This window comes from Corvus moneduloides, chromosome 3 (assembly GCF_009650955.1).
Source record: "Corvus moneduloides isolate bCorMon1 chromosome 3, bCorMon1.pri, whole genome shotgun sequence".
NCBI lineage: Eukaryota > Metazoa > Chordata > Aves > Passeriformes > Corvidae > Corvus > Corvus moneduloides.
This window is the reverse complement of record NC_045478.1, coordinates 33,873,527-33,891,569: the sequence shown is the minus strand read 5'-3', so window position 1 is coordinate 33,891,569 and position 18,043 is coordinate 33,873,527. Positions and strand designations below refer to the sequence as shown.

Genomic DNA, 18,043 nt, shown 5'->3' with positions numbered 1-18,043 from the left:
GACTGTGTCATTGTCCTCCTTTCTTCTTATGAATTATACTCTTGAAATATTTGGGGTTAATTTGTTATTCCATAGAATTTGTCACAGTAGAAATACCCTACTAAAAGTGATGAGTAAAGATTTTGACATTACATCTACCACAGCTCAGGGCACAGTATGAAAAATGTAACAAAAATTGTCTCATAATTAATAATAGCACAGACATCTTGGTAATAAAATTTTCTGAAGTATACATATGTTCATATCCTGTTAGGCTTAGTAGTTTTGAATTATATGTTGTTTCATGTCTTTCAGCTTGTCCCCTTATTTACTTGGAGGGATACACTTCACCTGGTAAGTAAGTCTCTAATATTTTGGCATAGGTCCATTTGTGTCTTTTACAGCTCTACAGTGTTTCTGTTTTTTATTTTCTCTCTGGACTTAAAGGTTTCAAGATGCTGGAATCATACAATCTAACAGAGAAGCATTTTGCTTCTGTACAAGGAGTTTCACTGGAATCAGGCTCTTTCCCAAGCTATGTAGCATATAGACTCCACAAAAATGCCTTTGTCAGCCAGCCAATACGGTAAGTAAACCTAAAGACTTGTATTTAGGGTGACCAGATGATGAAGGATTAACAGATTGTATAGATAGCATTTGTGTTTTATGGAAGATGCTTTAATTTAATGTTCTTTTTACTGAGCTTCAAGAAATGTACTCCAAAGAACATCTATCATTGTTTTCATTAAATGCTAATCTATTTCTTCCATTGCAATCACAGTTCACTATTAATCTAGTTGCTTATTTTATTTTGAGATTATGCTTATTAAGCATTCAAATTGCATATAATCCACAGTTTATACTTAGGCAGTTGAGCAACAGCCTCCTTAGTACAATGAATTCCATGTTGCTGGACAGAAATGGTTTCAATATGGAGGGATTAGCATCACTGTTTTCAGAAGCATCATTCTTACTACAGTAGGCAGCACATTGATGCCATTGACCTAGGGTAGTTTCTCCTCTACTTGGCTTGCCTTATTTGGCAAATGGAGCAGAGTTTTCAAGGGCCTGTGGTCTTAGAGCTTGGTTAGGGATGGGTAATAGATGGTCATTCTTGCCAACATTTTTTCCCAAAGGAAAACAAGACTTAGTTAGCAGTTAGTTTTACGAAAAGTGGAACAGTACCTTTCTCCCTCTTCTTTTTTTTTTTTTTTTTTCACATTTTTACATTTGTTTCTCTCTCATCTATTTAAGTAAGTTTCAGAAAAGTTTATTCTGGTTCAGAGGAGATGCCTAAAAATAGCCCATTGTTGCTAAAAAATTAAGGAAATTTAGTTTTCTTTTCATAGAAGCCTTTGAAATCTTCTGCAGTCCTGCCAGACTGGGTAAAGATCAGATCACAAACACAGAAGCTAAGGTTTATGAAGAAATAATTTCTTTTTGCCAGACTTCTGAGATCACAGCTTTAAAAGTGGAGGACCTGAGGATTTTTAAGTTCATTGGCATGCCATTAATACCTGTGGGGATGATAGTTCTCTGACAGCCCAGCTTTTTCCAGTCTAGGGAAATACAGATAATCCCAGTTTTGCAACTCTCCTGCATTGATAGATATTGCATTTACTAGGATAAATTGATGAAAAGACAATAAAAAGATAGGCTTCCTATTTATTTCAGTTTTTTAAAAATGTTGTGATACGTAGTCTAATGTCTGCTAAAGAGGTGGAATAGACTTGCCAGAGTATTTTGGGCACTTATTTTTCATGAGAATCCAAAAAATAAAACTCTAGACTGAGTCAGCAAAGCAATAAACACATACTGATCCTAGTGGCATAGTTGTTTCCATATCTGAAGTAACTTGTTATCCAAGTTATAAATTGTGTTGCTATATCTACTTTCATATTTGCATTCCTGCACTGTGCTGTGTGATGTTGTTGACTTAGTGGTATGGTTTTTATTGCAGTGTTCATAATTGTATGGGTTCATAAGCTTTTTCTAACATACAAAGCAGCTCCTCTCTTCATTTTAAGATTTTTATGTTTATGTTCATGTGACTAAATCTCTTTCTGAGCTCCATTATAATGGTTAAGGAGAAGCAGTAGTTATCTTCTTTCTTACAGTTCCCTTCCTGCATTCCCTCCTTTCCTGTACAGAAAGTTCTGAAAGCTGTTTCATGCATGTATTTATTTACTGTTGGCTCTCTGCTTTTTTAATGTCTAACAGTCCAAATATCACAGATTTAAACCTGAGCCACCAAAGAATAAGCTGGAGCCCAAATGCATCACCAGTTGCAGAGAAGACATTAAATATCTCTGTCACTGTATCTGTGCCTGAAGGGCAGCAATAGTTAAATGCTGTTGCCTGACTGAAGCAGGCCAGATGAAAAAAACGAGTAAAGCTGCGGTCCTTTTTTTCTGTACTTATCATCAAGGAATTTAAAACATGTGTAGTTAGTATAGAATTTTGCCACAAGAATACATACCCAAGAGTTCTTGGTCATATTCTGGCATCCTCTCTAACCATGGTGCTGGGACCAATTGAAGACAGGCTGTGAATTCATCTTAACAAATCGCAGTGTTTTTATATCACAATGGTGTTTTCTATTTGAGAGAGTGGTTAAAATGCTCTGTTCCACTAAACGCTGTCGTTTTCCTGTTGCTCTTGTGTCTTTTCTTTGAAAGAGCAAATGATGAAGATCTTATTTTACTCGTGTGTTTCCACGTGAAAAAATGTCTTTATATTGTCTTAACAGGGAGATTCACCCGGAGGGATTGCCGCAGGCGTACACTATTATTCTGTTATTCCGTCTTCTGCCTGAATCCCCCAATGAGCCTTTTGCAATTTGGCAGATTACAGACAGAGATTACAAACCACAAGTTGGAGTTGTGCTTGATCGTAAGGATGGTTATACTTACTGTATAGAGAAGTTACATGTTATGTTACTGTGCATGTGTTCTCCCCAAATATTTCCAAATCCAAAGCATTTTTACATGATAAAAGGATTATACATTTTTTGTTTCAAGAGATTTCTTTTAAACTTTGTACATCTATAGTTCAACTAAAAATAATTCATCTAAACTACATTTCAACTTTGGTATTAACTCTAAAATCAAAGGAAATTACATCTATGTACTTACAGGTCATTAAGACCATCTATGATTTGTGTTTACCCAAAAAAGGGGTAAACTAGATTTTATCTATAAGTGTATCTTTGGATGGTGGTTTCAGTAGTATATATGAAATGAAATATGTTATTTTTATTTATTGCAGCTGCCAGCAAAGTGCTGTCATTCTTTAACAAGGATACAAGGGGAGAAGTTCAAACTGTAACTTTTGATAATGACGACATAAAGAAAATATTTTATGGAAGCTTCCATAAGGTAAATGATTGAAATTATGATGCTGCTTTCTGAAGTACTGTTCTTTTAAATAGAAGACAACCAAGCAGAAGTCACTGTCAGGTGATTGTATCTGGTTTTTGGATAGCACTGGAAGTTGACATAAGGACCTACAGATCATGTAAAACAAGATCTCTGAAGTTATAGGTCTTCTTTGAACCAATATAAGAGATTTGTCAAGAATTTGTTAAGATTGTGTAAGTGGAGGGATATAGCTGAAGAAGAAACTGTAGCCTGGTTCCATTCCAAATGGAAGAGGAAGAATAAAAGATAAACGGGAAGAAAAAAAGGAAAGGAAGTTGTGGTGAGAAAAGATTTCGTGGGAGTGTAATGATTTGAAATCATTCAAAGAGGAAGATATAGCCAGAGAAAGCGAGTAGGCAGGGAACTAGTGTTGGGAGATCAATAGCATATTGAACAAGATTCTTATGTTTAACAAACATAATACATTGTATCTATATATCTAGTAAGTATGAATGTGAATTGATTTTTTATTTTGCTTAAAAACACTGGGCCTAAAATATTCCAATGCCATGTTTACTGAGGAAGCAACAATAAGGAGAGAGAGCTCATAAAAGGTCTCTTTATGATTTAGAATGAAACTTACAGTTTTTGAATTGACAAAATGGCTAGTGAAATCTTTACATGTTGCTGCATCTGCCTTCTCTTGTCATAGTTTTGTGCTTGCTTTTCTAATTTTGTGCACCAAATTATGGCAATTTGATCTTGCCAGGCTTCCTTACTTCTAGTCATCAGGAAGTGTTTGACTCAGTATACCAATATATGTATACCTAAAAATATTTTAAAAATATTCTCTTGCTGTGTTAAATATGCATGTTTAGGGCAAGAAAGTAAGCTGCAATTGCAACGTTTTTGGTTAGCTAAAATGCACATTCTCATGTTTTCATTTATCTCCCTTCTATTTAGTTTAATTTTCATCTGATGACTAAATATGGATTGAGTATAGCATTTGTTTTCTTTATGATACCCTCTTCTGCATGACTAGTCACTACCAGCATTCCTTTGAGGATACTGATGAGGGGTTGCCTCTGTCAACTTCCACATACTGGAGGCCAAGCTGTCAACTGAGCTTTGCTAGACTGAAAGCCAGGAAAGATAACTAGTGCATAATGTTTTGTGACTTCATCTGTTTAAAACACAGGTGATTATGAAAATCACACAGTACTATAAAAGCTATTGATTTCCTCAGAATGTGACAGAGAATAACTTCCCAAACTGATCCTATATTATATCCAATTATTCTTGTTTTAGAATTTATTTAAGGCCTGATTATTTTTGTATATATGAGGAAATGTTTATGTCATTGATTCTGTAACTGATAGTTATGAGTAGCTTTGGATCATACCTACATTAAGCAGTCTTTATTTTGCCCTTCACTTTTTTTTTTTTAATAGCTTAGTAGGACAACTGAATTTTAAGGAAATATATTAATCTACTGGAGTGAGAAAAACTGTCAGTAAAGGCTAGGATGTATCTTGTTTTGGTATGAAGGTTGAGTCATCACCAAGAAGTACTGTTTAGACACAAAGCAGCATGTGCATGCCTTATTTTAGATATCACTGTGAGAGCTGACACTTCTTCAGGTCAGTGATGTGGAGCTCTCCTCCTGCTGTACTGCCAGCAGTCTGTTTTAAATATCTGCTGTTAATGTATTGGATGTTTAGAATCACATTTTCCCATATAGTTTCTCTAAATGTGATAGAGCTGAGCAAGCTTCTCTGACAGCACTTACGGTGATGTTCTACTCATTTATCAGAGCAAATGGGGAAAAATCTGTGACAGCTGCTAGAAATTAGCAGTTATGTAAAATTGTTTATTACACTTGCTGGTGAAAAACAATTACAGGGAAAATAAAAATCAAAAATTTTGTATCATTTTGATAGTTAAATACAGTAAGACATTTCGAGAGAAAGTGATCCTAAGATGCCATACAATGAACACAAGTAGCAGTGATTTGAAAATTATCTTAAAGCTTTACAACTATGAATTCTTGCTTAAGAGATTATTTCTTAAGAAAAAATTTCTCAGTTACTTAATGCAATGTGTAATTCCCCTTCTTTTTTTCCCAGAAAGGAATTAAAAGTTCAGATTTTGATAATATTTAAAGTAGCTGTAAGAGCTTTGGTTTAGAGCTATATTTGCAATTTTTCACCATAAAACTAAGCTGACTTTTCTGGCATCTCTCCAGATGATTACTGAGTTTGCTATCTGAGTCAGATTGTTAGTGATGGCATCATGGGCTTCCCCAGCCCACCTGCTGGGAAAGCCTTATGTCTCAGCTGTGTTGATTAGCTCCTAATAATGGATAGCAGTAGTTTCAGATGGATGAAGGAAGGAAAGTAAGAGTACCTTTCTAAAGGTACTTTTGCAATTTCTCCTACCATCCAGTTTCAAAGAGATGACAAATCTTTACAATGCAAGGAGGTGTTTTCCAAAATACTAAACATTTTTGTGGCTTTCATTTGATGACTTACTGGTTCATTCAGTGAAATTCACTTAACTACACCTAACTATAGGGAAATTTACTTTGGCATGCTTGAAAACTCTGTGTAGCATAGCTATGGTGAAAGCTGTTGAATCTGGCAAGTCCCATAGGAAAAATTCTGACTGCCTGAGACAGTCATTAAATTTATAACTGATGTTTTGGAGAGACAGACAACTTGTCCTTCTTATTCTTACCACACTATACTTCCTGTTAGCTTGCCATTTTGCAGTAGTTAGCAAGAGGAAATTTGATAATGAGTGTACATCTTTCTGCTGATATACATATGGGAAATTAGTTTGCTTGGCTCATTGATGTGATTCACTTAGCAGCAGATCAGAACACCATCAAACTTTATCTTGTAAGGCATCCAGAGAGAAAAATTTAAAAATGTTTTCTTTCCTAAAATGTCATAAATGAAATAAATAGTCAGAACTAAGCAGAACAGATTCTTTATGTTGGTGTGTGAGAAACTGTTGAAAACAAAATGTATCGGGGTTGAATGCAGAGATGTTTTATTTACTGTAAACACCAGATGCCTGCTTTAATTAGATTTATTGCCTAGGCCATGAGATTTAGACTGGAATTCTGGTCTGGCAGTAAATCAGTGTTTAACTGACTGAGTCAATGACTCGGGAGAGCTCTCCTTTTTTTTGATTGTTGGGATTGCTTTTTTAGATAGATAGGTGATGCTCAGCAGTTATTCCTATTTGAACCTTTTCAAGCTGATCTCATTCAACATTCTGATATAGATTTACCTCTCCTAAGTTTTTTTGCACTAATGAAAATACTATCTGTGTTTGCTATGCAATGTGTTTTATTTTATTTAAATTGTGACAAATACTTAACATTCCAGTAGAAGGACTTGCATATCAGGCACCTTTCAGAATTAGTAAATTGCATCTGTGATGAGTTTAAACTGGATGATGCAGTAATTAACCTGTAAAATTTCGTCATATAAGCAAATGACTGAGTATATAATGTACAAATTATAATGAATTTAAAGTTTTGGGAGGGCAGTTATTTTGTTTTATAGAAAGATTGGCATGTAATACCAAATTATACTTTGGACACAGAGTTATCTTTCAATTGTTTTGTTTGTTTGTTTCTTTTAATTATTTGCTCAATGAACACTGTTGGGAATTTTAATTAAAAGCCTCACTTGTATACACAGCACTGAGATATAAAGCATAAGCACATAATTTTAAAAGACTTTTAGATAAGCTGTGCTGATGCCTTGAAGAAAAGTCTGCATGGGAAAATATTTAAAAGGGAAAAAAAAGTAAAAATTCTCAGGAGATTGTTCAGGCACTTGTTGACTCAGAACATTTAGGGGAATCTCTCAACTTTATGCCAATTTTTGAAGCAGTCATCAAATAGCAATATGCTTCTGTATGGTTATGTCCTGGGATAACAGAAGATTTAAAACATAAATACATACTTCAGGGATTCTTTACTCCTGCTCTTAATGTGCTGATACTTTAACAATTACATAGGTGTTATAATGATGTATATGAAATATATGCAGTAGATAAAGTATATAAAGCCCCTGAAAACTTCCTGTTGCCTGAATATGCTCTTTCAACAACTGTGTATTAAATGTGCTGAAATGGCCCTAGTTTCTTTCTTGGAGACTCCTAAATGTTTTCTACATTTTCACAGAAATGTAGAAAATTCACTCTCATAACATTTGTCATACATACCATAAATGTTTGGAAAGATAATCTTTGCTTAGGTTTTGTGTGTTCCTCTGTTTAAGGTTTACTATGTTTCCCCCAAGCACTTCATTCTCTTCTCCTGGTAAATGTACTCTCTCTTCATTACAATCATTCCTTTCTCCCTCCTAAGTGTCCTTTATTTCCAATCAGTAATCTCTTCCTCTTCCCTGTTTCCCCTTGTTTTGGCATATGTTTTTGTAACCAGATTTCTCTTGTGGAAATTTTCTCTTGCATCTTCCATTATTTTCCATTGTTCTGGGCAGGCTTCTCTGGTTGCTTCCTGTATCTCAATGCAGTTAATTCCTCTGGTTGAATCATCTGTGGAAGCTGAACTCTGTATCTTTGGGTCTGAAACAGTCTACTCTCTGAACTACAGAGTCTATTAGCCAGTGGGCAGTCCCAGGCTTACAAACGTCTTGTCTGGTCTCAGCCATCAGAAGAGAACAAGAAATGCTTATATTTACTTCCTCTCAAAAGTTCTTTTATTTTTTACTTTTATGCCATCTTAAAACAATTTTCAGGCAAGCTTTCTAAATAGGTAATAATAGTTCAATTAGTACATTAAATAATATTTCTTAGCTGCGCTTGTGTATTCATCTTGTTGACCTTCAGCACATTCTGAAGAGGTTATTAATGTTATAGACTTTCCTTTTAAATTTAAATTCCTTGAGTTTGAATTTTTCTACCAGTTGGAAGTAAAGCAGGATTACTAGGAATCAAATTTAAAACAGTACTACCGAATCAGTGAAATACTATTAAAATGTTAAAGTAATTGTGCCCATGTGCCTTTTCTAAATATTACGTTAAACTTTTTTCAGGTCCATATTGTTGTAACTTCATCAAATGTTAAGATTTACATTGACTGCAGTGAAATACTGGAGAAACCAATTAAGGAGGCTGGCAATATCACAACTGATGGCTATGAAATGCTTGGGAAACTTCTAAAAGGTGACCGAAGATCAGCAACAGTAAGCAATAAATATGAATCTGTTCATTATTGCAAGACCTTGAAATTTTCTGAGGAAAGAGGTTAGAGATTAGGGGTTGCTGGGAATCCAGTGTTGCACCCAAAGCTTTCACGTGTCTATACTGTCAAACCCAATGTACTTAACTGAGATGTTTGGTCTTTATATCTTCTCGTTCTAGCAGAGTTGCAAGAACAAAATTCTAATAGCTGAAAGTTGCACTCAGGTAAATTCAAACAAGAGCAGGAATGTTTTTCTTTTAATAAGGAGAGCAGATGAGTGCTTTTACTCTGGATTTTCTATCATTAGAAATAAATGGAGGAATAATTTTTAATGATAATGTGAATAGATTTCATACTTAACAACATACTTAATGATCTTTCAAGAGTATTACTTTCTTTTACAGTTAGAAATCCAGAACTTTGACATTGTTTGCAGTCCAGTTTGGACTAGCAGAGACAGATGTTGTGATCTCCCGTCTATGGTAAGTATAAATGAACCAGAGGCTATCCAGAAAAATGTTAATACTATATTTAATAATATTAATATTAGGCTGGTATTAAACCTTGTACTTCTAAATCACAGTTATCAGAGCAGCCAGTCAACAACACCTCATTTCAGAGTTTTGTGTTTGAGGCAGTAAGGTTGTAATGCTAGAATTGAGCCCCTTAGAAATGGTGCAAAAAATGTCTGTTATATGTGTTTCAGTGATGTTTCAAATTCTAGGTATTATAAATGGGGAATATATTTATTTATTTATTTAATCTGTTCTTAGATTAGCATTCAAAAAGTACCTATTCTTTGTCAGGGCAAGCTGATTGTAAAATGCATATAAACACTGGAACAATATTTTGCTTGTGCCTCTATTGTTAATGCCTTGCAAAGTTCACAGAGAAAATTTTCTAAAAATATAAAAGATCCTGTAGAAATATTTGGAAACCACAGTTTAGCTGTGAATTTTACTTGAAAACTGGATAATAGAGAATCTTCCTGCTATTGTTTCAGACAAGCATGCTGCCACTGAGTTCTTTAAAAGGACAGTAATAAGTTGTGATTGAATTTTCAGAGAGATGAAGCAAAATGCCCAGCTCTTCCAAATGCTTGTACCTGTACTCAAGACAGTGTGGGACCTCCAGGACCTCCTGGACCAGCTGTAAGTTACTGGCTGTAACTATTCGTAACAGACAAATTTTCTGTTTTTTAAATTTTTGGAAGTCGTTTTGTGTTGGTCTGTAGTTTTGTGAAACAAATGTCAGTCAGAGGCATAGTTTCTATCAGCATGTCCATAACATCGTGGTAATCCATCCCCTTTTCATCAGCTCCTACCACATCTACTTGTTTGTATGATCTTTTCCAGTATTTCCAGTGTGATCACTGAGAATAGCTCCTCATTGTTTGATAGGCTGAAAGGCTCTGGCCTAGTCTCTTGCACATCATGTACAAGATATTTTTAATGGACTGTAAAAATATTTTTCCTAAATACAGAGTCAAGATTTCACTCCAAGAAAAGATTTTTCACTCTGTCAGGGAAATAAATTACTTTATTTTTTATGTGGAGGGAGAGTAATTTATGGAATGGACATACTCCTACAGATTGCTTTGAGTAGTAGGGAGTTATACTCAGCCCAGTAGTTGTATTTTGAAGCTATCAAAAATGCTGCGTAAGAAATCTAAAGTCCGGTTAAGTTGTCTGGTAATCTACCAGAGAGGTATTCAGAGGCTTTGATGAATATAAATGTAAGTTTATGTCTGCAGAAACAAAAATCAAAATAATAATTTTTCATGGGCTGAATTGGCAAGGCTGAAGTTGATGTGGTTTCCCTTAGTTCCTGATGCATATTTTATTCTACTACTCTTTTTAGCAGTGTGATCTGTACACTTCAAAACTTTGGAGCTTCACATAGGAGTTTGTTAGGGGAATTCATAATGCACACTAGTAATATGCACCTTTGCTTTCTGTCTATAAAATACATTTTTTTTCCAAATACTCAATTTAGGGTGGCCCAGGCGCTAAAGGCCCCAGAGGTGAAAGGGGTTTGACTGGATCATCTGTAAGTATGTTTCCTAAAATGCATCTATAATAATGTTGCCACAGGCTTACTTGTGTGAAAATTTTTATGTTTAGTTTTAGGCTAAGAATGGAGATTGAAAATTCAGTTGAAAATATGCCTTTATGTTACTTTTGTGCAGCCTATTTGAGACTATATATCATAGTCTGTGTAGCCTCAAAGGCATTGACCACATGTCAGGATACTGGGATTACATGCATCAGAGTATTAATACACACTGCAGCATTATTGTTCTCTCCTCTGTACAGAGGAGATGACAATACTTCTAATTAGCACTGCCAGAGGGCATGTACTGGCCTGAGACTGCCAACATGAATCAGAGAATAGCTTATGAAAGGGTATGCCTCTCGAACAATGTTTGTTCTATTTCCACCATTGTTCTGAAGTCTTAAATGTGTCTCCAGGCTTCTGACTTACCTTAAGTCTCTAACCCAAAGGATTTTGCAGTTACGGATTTCAGAAGGGATTCTCATTTACAATTTTGTTTCAATTTTCTGCTTTAAGGGTCCTCCTGGTCCTCGTGGTGAGACGGGTCCTCCTGGCCCTCAGGGTCCACCAGGTCCACAGGGTCCCAATGGGCTGTCAATCCCAGGTGAACCGGTGAGTGGACCTTTTGAGTGTCATCAGCGGGCAATGTGTGTGGAGCCAGAGCTGTCCACGGGGGTGGTGGTCTTGGGAAGAGGGCGGCACCTTTGCCCGAGTGTTCATTTGTCCCTGTTCCCAGCAGTATTGTGAGACACATGTCTTTCTGAAACAAGTCTCTTAATACAATAGCGTTTTCTGTCCTGAATGGTGCATGTGCTTATGGGATTGTAATGAAGGGACAGAGTCGAAGTGCTGTAGTGTAAGTTGTGCTACTCTGTTTTCAGCCTTAATGGATTTTCTGTAGAGTTGCTAGGCATTTCAGTTTAAGGACTCAAAACTGTCAAACTGTGGTACAGCAAAATTAAGCATGCAATATTACTTTGAAGACTTTCTCACAGACTTACATGTTCAACTTCTATTTTCTGGCTTAAGTCAGTGGCTAGGGGTTTTCTTGGCAACAACATCCATGTTTTAGCAAGATGCTCCTTCTGATTTCATGTGCATGCCTTCAAAGCCAGAGTAACTTGTATTAACACTGATGAAGTTTCATGTGTTCTGGTTTTTATAGAAGATAGCATATATAACTCTTTGTCTGCATTGTGAATGTATTAAGGCTGCTTTTGCCATATTTTAATAAATAATCACCCTAAAAGAAGGAATATAATTCTGATGTTTCCTATTTAAGATCAACTCGAATTTTAATATATTCAGGAGCTTTTTTTATGAAGTCTTTGCTCAAAATATAAAGTTTATGGAAAGCAGAAGTGATGTCTAATTACATGCTGTGTCATTTTTCATTTTTTCATTTGAAAATTGGTTACCTGTTCCATCTGCAATGAAATTTGGTAAATGGAAAATAAAATGTACTTTAAAATAGACATTAGGAAAACCTTCTGCTTTGTAAGGACAAAGTAGAATGATTTTTTTACCCTGTGTAGAACTCTTTTCATGGATTTTTTTTTGTTATATACTGGAAAGAAAAACTTAATCAGGATGATCTAGAGGTACCAAACAGCAAGAAAGGACAAACAATCCTTTTACATGTGTAATACAAATAATACATTTATTCATCACACTCACTTGAAAAAGTCTGTAGAATGAAAACACCAACATTTGTGGAATTTCTTATTCGCTAACAAGAATTTAGAGCATTTTTGAGTCATGTAGTTTCATTTTTCATATCAATTGTGATCCATGTTCTCAGTGTATGTTTATAAAATTTTTGATTAGTAACAGTTGTTAATGCTGGATTATTGTGCAAACCACTGTAAAAAAAAATATTGTATTGTCAAGTTTAGCTCATGTGTATTTATAGACTGTGCATTTATACCATGTGCTGTAGCATATATGGAAGGCAAGCTAGTTGTGAAAGGCAACAAATTGCTTCTTTATATGCTCCTACACATTGTGTCCTGGAAGTATGATGTATTCTGTAATCATTTGTGAAAATTATAGGGTCGTCAAGGAATGAAAGGGGATGCTGGCCAGCCTGGACTACCAGGGCGATCGGTAAGTTGACACGTAGACAAGATAATGTAATTTTACACTATTCCTGATGCAGTCTGGCTGCTGGCCAGCTGTCTTTGACGCCACTAGGAGTCAGAGGCTCTTCTCCCTAAGCCATAGTTTTGGAAGCATAGTTAGCTTACACTTAGAAATTTGAAATGTAGGAAATAGTAAACCATTCAAAACAGCAAAAGTGAAAAAACAGCCGTGCTTGGTCAAGCCAAATGTCCTTCTGGACAGTTGTGAATGTACAATGACAGACCACTGGATTAGGAAGAATACTCTGATAATCCCCCAAGAAGGTCTCTCATCTTCTGGCCACTTGCAGTTAAGTGTCTTCCTAAAATAAAGATTGCAAAATCTTTGCTGAGCCCTTCTTCAGCAATGTTGCCTAATTACTTTCTGCTTTTGGAATTCAAATGGCCATGCTACATTAATTGTATGCTTTCTGAAAGAAGCAAGCAATATTAAATTTCAGTTATGTGCAGGTTTCTGTATTGTAAACTACAATAAAATAATTGGCCAAATTTAGATAATCTAAGGTCATTGATATGCACACATGGTGATATAACAAATATTCCTTGGTTACTATATTGTCCTTAATTTTACTGATGATAAAAATACTATATGAGGAATGCTTAAATGTTGTTGTGGATTGAGTTTCAGTTATCAGATAAGGTCAGTCATGGGCCAAGGGCCTTGTATTCTTTACCTGTTTCATTAGTCCTTATAACCCTGAGTAATACACTTTTAGGGAGTAGTAATGTCCTGTAGGAAGCAATGCTACATGTTAGTGTACAATGAGATTGGACAGAAAGGGGGGGAAGAACGTATGTACTTGAGATATATGGAATGACATAGCAGTGATGTTCTGTCACAGAGACAATTTCTCACTCTTTCTCCCTCCAGGGAACGCCAGGTTTACCTGGTCCACCTGGACCAGTGGGACCTCCAGGAGAAAGGGTAAGGTTTCCTCAGTTCATGTTCTGAAAAGACCAAGTAATGTCATTTCTGTGTTTTGTTGGATTTTTTCCCCTTCTTTATATATCTTTCCATTTTCAAATGTTTTTTCAAAAGGAGTCCTTTTATCAGTATCCCTTCTGGAGAGACAGAAACAGAAGGGTTGGAAACACCTCAGGGGTGAAAACCTCCCCAGACAGCAATCGTTAGCCAGATAGCTTCTGGAAAGATTGCCCTGCTCCCTCCCCTGACTAAGTTCTCAGCTGCCTTCACCCATAGAGCAGTGTGTCCCCTGAGCAGGGCTCTGCCAGGGCACTCAGCCCTGCTGTCCTCCCCCCTGCTGCAGGGGATCCCTTTGAAACTGCTTATCTCAATGTCTGGGAGATGTCATATTAGTAAGGAATCTGTCTGTGCCAAACTTACGTCAGGTTTGCTCCTAAACCTTTGGCTATCTGGAGCTAAGAACTTTTCTTTGGATGAAGAATTCTGAAATCTCTTCTAATGAAGGGTGTGTACACAGGTATTTCATTGTGGTTTGTTACAATTCCTTTCTTCTAACCGGGGTCAACTAAGTAAATCTGTTTTGTTGTCACAGTGGAATATCACCTTTAAGATGACTGAAGGAATAATTTGCCTTTACAGTCAAAATTAATAGCTGATATATGCATTTACAGCTGTCCTTCAGTGGGAGTTGATAGTTTGAAATGAAAACAGACAACTGTGTGATAGCCAGTTGCCAAAGAGGATACTGTTGGATTGGTGGGTCATGGACCATCAACATTAACTTGTGAATGCTATCTTTGATTACTGAAATGGGATTTCTCAGCATTCATTCTTTCAGGGGAAATATCTGAGAGGGAGGTGGCTCTCCAGTTAAGTAGAAACCTGTGATTCTCCAACTAAACTGTGAATGAGAGAACAGTGAAAAGAGATATTTTACTCCTCTGGGATAAAACGATGATTTATTTTCTTAAAAATACTAAGATTGATTTGGTTTTCAGTTTATCATCGAAAGTGTCTGAAGCTCATTGTTCCATAGCTTTCTCTAGCATGAGTTGTGATAGCTATTTTATAACTTATATTGTGGATAGGTTTTAAAAGAAATGATAGTAGTAATCAGTAGTATTGGAATTATATAATTGTAAAGGCCATTTTTCTCTAATCTTGCTTCTGTTTTTGAATAGGGTTTCACAGGAAAAGATGGTCCCACAGGTCCCAGAGGCCCACCAGGACCAGCGGTAAATATAGTTGTGTCTTTGATATACTCTGAATTAAGAGACCTGAGCCAAGAGAGAGCCACATGGACATTTTCCATTTCTGTCAAAAATGAAATGGATCCTTTGCTTAATTTCCTAAATGGGTTTGAAAAACTCTTGGTAGAAGGTGAGCAGACAGCTGGGCAAAGCATTTATTCACAAACATTTGTAGCAGTAGTTTTGAAACAGATTTCTGCCGGGGTAAATAAGGGAAGAACCAGTTTTTCTGGTTCTTTAGCCATGATATTTAAATGTATGGCTAGGTCTTCTGAAACCAATTGGCTTATTGCTTGTACACTGGTGAAAACAAACACTGTTAATACAAGTTTTTCTTGACAAGAGTATTTGAGGATTAGTTTTTGCTTAAAGAGGTGCTTCATTGTGTTTTGTGGGACCATGCTAGAAAAGAGGCTGGCTGTTAGAGAAAAGTATTTGTTGAATCAGACAGCCTGAGATAGGCAAGTTGCTGCAGCTCCATGTCACCGGGTCCAAACTGTAGCAAGTTGGAAGATGCATTTCCGGTAGGCAAATGCACACAGAGCACACATTTGCATTACATATATAGACAGCATTCTATAAGGCAGGGTATTATTTGGGCTCCCTCACAATTGTCTTTCTCATATTCCTTTGTGAATATACAGATAAGCTTTTATCACATAATCTGATACTTGTCTTTTAATTTTTTGTATATATCTAGTATCACTAGAACGACTTCTATGGTCTTCTTGTTGTGGATTTTTACTTGGATCACAGATCTGCTAGGTGAACCTAGAAGGACAAACTGCTTTTTACTGCTTTAGGAATTTGCCATTAAGATTGATACCAAAAACATATACACGCTCTCTGCATCTTTTGGTGCTGAAATGCCTGTTAAACTATGGTGTTATGTAAAAGAAGACATTTCCATGAAGAAACAAACTGTTTATTCCACAAAAAAAATTTCAAGCCTGATATGTACCTAACAGAAAACAGCCCAATAGGAGCCATTTTCAGTCTTACTTGGACTCAATACAGTAACATATTTCTTATTAGTGCTTAGGTTGTGTATTTCTACAATTCATTTTCCATGTCTTCTGCTGCAGGGTGCTCCCGGAGTTCCAGGAGTTGCTGGCCCAAGTGGAAAACCAGGGAAACCAGGAGATCGTGGGACACCAGTAAGATAATGATACACTTAGAGTATCAAATTTAAAATTATAGTCTGTTTATGAACATGAGACTTCTGCTGCTTTAAATAGTTGTCTTGCATTTATGATGGTGGTTAATACAGTGGAGCTGACCTAAACCCACAAGCCTTTCTTTAAAAATAATTTTATTTTTACAGTATGCCATTTTGCTGAGTTTAATAGTTGGGGCTGGAAATTGTGGTCTCTTGTTTCCACTAAAAAGACTGTAGGCTATTATGTGCCAAGACATATATTCATTCCTACACTGCATAAGCGTGAAAAACTAGGTCACCAAAATGATTGTAAAGTCTTTACATTGGTGCATGTGTGTGTAGTAAAAAAGTGATAAACTGCTGAAGGTGGACAATCTTTGATAATATTACATAATCAGTTCTGTTTTGCAAATGTTTCGTGCTTTTTATAATGTTATTTCAAAATTATTTAGGAGTGGTTTCTGTGGGTTCTATTCAAACTTTTAAAGTGCTTCCTGAAAAGGGAGAAAGAGGAGGAGGTGCTGCCTCCCACCAACAGTTTCAGGAGAAATTTAATTTGATTCATTTATAGGATCTCTGAGAAATTATGCTTGAGTCAGGAGTGGAGACAGCAAGCGAAATGAGAAGTCATTCATTACTTGTGAATAATGTACGGCAGTCATCTAGAATTTTCCGTCCTGCTTCAGTGAAGTTGTATATACAAAAGCTGGAAAATTTGAAAGGATATATAGTAGGCTGGGAAACTTGATGGCCATGAAGTGGAAGCTCCCAGGAGTGCCTGGAAGATGGGTCATTTCCTCATACACACATCTGTGTTTGCTGGACTATAAATTCCATTTCTCCTTGTAGTAGAACACATAGAGTGTCTTAGGAAAGTCTTGAAGCTTTCCTGCCTTTAGATATGCATTGTTAATGGGATATTCTTGCTTGGTTACATGCTGAATAGACACAGTCGGAGCACAAAGTGCTGTGCTTTGTTCACAAGGGAGCTTTAATTTGTCAGGTGTATCTGATTTTTCCTTCACCTGGGACAATGGATAGCTGACCCAGTTCAGAAGCAAAGATCTGCAGGTAAATAATGTGTTTAGAAGGAAATCTGGCTACAAGACCAGTTTCAAGTCTTTTGCAAAGCAAGGCAGTCAATTCCTGTCCAAGCACCCTGTCTAAATTCTCTACACTCTAATTATTAAAGGTTCTTTTCAATTAGAAGTACATTTTTTTCCCCACAGTTATTGCACTTTCTTGTAATAGGACACTGCACATCATATTTACCATTTCTAAAGTTTCTAGAACAGATCCCAGCAGGAATTCTGGCTTGTACCTTGCACAGATGTTTTATCAGATTCCTGGTGGACAGAATTTCAAGGCCTTCCTTTGTGTGCAGTATTATAGTTGCCAAAGGTGCGGCCTGACAGCCAAATGCAACTTGCACTGTCATGAATCATAGTTCTGCCTGAAGAGAAAGATAATGAGGCTTCACATTGCCTCTGGTAAATACAAGGAATAAATAATTTTTGACCAGATCCTGCCATTTTTTCTTCTACCTGAACAATCTTGTTAGTTTTTTTGCTAGTACTATTTTATAATTGCTAGTACTATTAAATGAAAGTCAGGAGAAAGACTACAAACCAAGGGATATTGTATTCCAGGTAAAAGGTATAAAAGTACCTGCAAATTATGAGCAGCCTTGGTGTTATGAAGTTATTCCCAGTGAACGTGGTCAGCCGGAGCTCCTTCCTGATGTATCCAGTACCACTCATGTGCTAAGCTGAGGCAGAGCACACCATAAACATTTCTCTACCTCACTGTGTACTTAATACTAGAACAAGTATATCCTAGAAATGTTAACTGAATTTTCATGGAAATAGGAAATTTGGCTTTTTGATCTGTTTACAAGTACCCCCAAGAGAAACTTAGGTGTTTTTCCAGTGTAGTAACAAAATGACTGAAA

At 36.2% G+C, this 18,043-nt stretch overlaps 1 protein-coding gene across 5 annotated transcripts in view; it reads left to right on the top strand.

Annotated features, from left to right (window-relative positions):
* The window catches only part of COL12A1 (collagen type XII alpha 1 chain), a 101,612-nt gene that overhangs the window by 71,718 nt on the left and 11,851 nt on the right, over window positions 1-18,043 (top strand). For all 5 annotated transcript variants that reach the window (XM_032104836.1, XM_032104833.1, XM_032104832.1 and 2 more), the window contains 13 exons: window positions 295-333; window positions 427-565; window positions 2,729-2,871; window positions 3,247-3,356; window positions 8,414-8,563; window positions 8,967-9,044; window positions 9,627-9,713; window positions 10,558-10,611; window positions 11,134-11,229; window positions 12,670-12,723; window positions 13,630-13,683; window positions 14,865-14,918; window positions 16,019-16,090. In XM_032104836.1, the coding sequence (XP_031960727.1) occupies window positions 295-333; window positions 427-565; window positions 2,729-2,871; window positions 3,247-3,356; window positions 8,414-8,563; window positions 8,967-9,044; window positions 9,627-9,713; window positions 10,558-10,611; window positions 11,134-11,229; window positions 12,670-12,723; window positions 13,630-13,683; window positions 14,865-14,918; window positions 16,019-16,090 (1,130 nt within the window). The remainder of the gene's footprint in view (window positions 1-294; window positions 334-426; window positions 566-2,728; window positions 2,872-3,246; window positions 3,357-8,413; window positions 8,564-8,966; window positions 9,045-9,626; window positions 9,714-10,557; window positions 10,612-11,133; window positions 11,230-12,669; window positions 12,724-13,629; window positions 13,684-14,864; window positions 14,919-16,018; window positions 16,091-18,043) is intronic.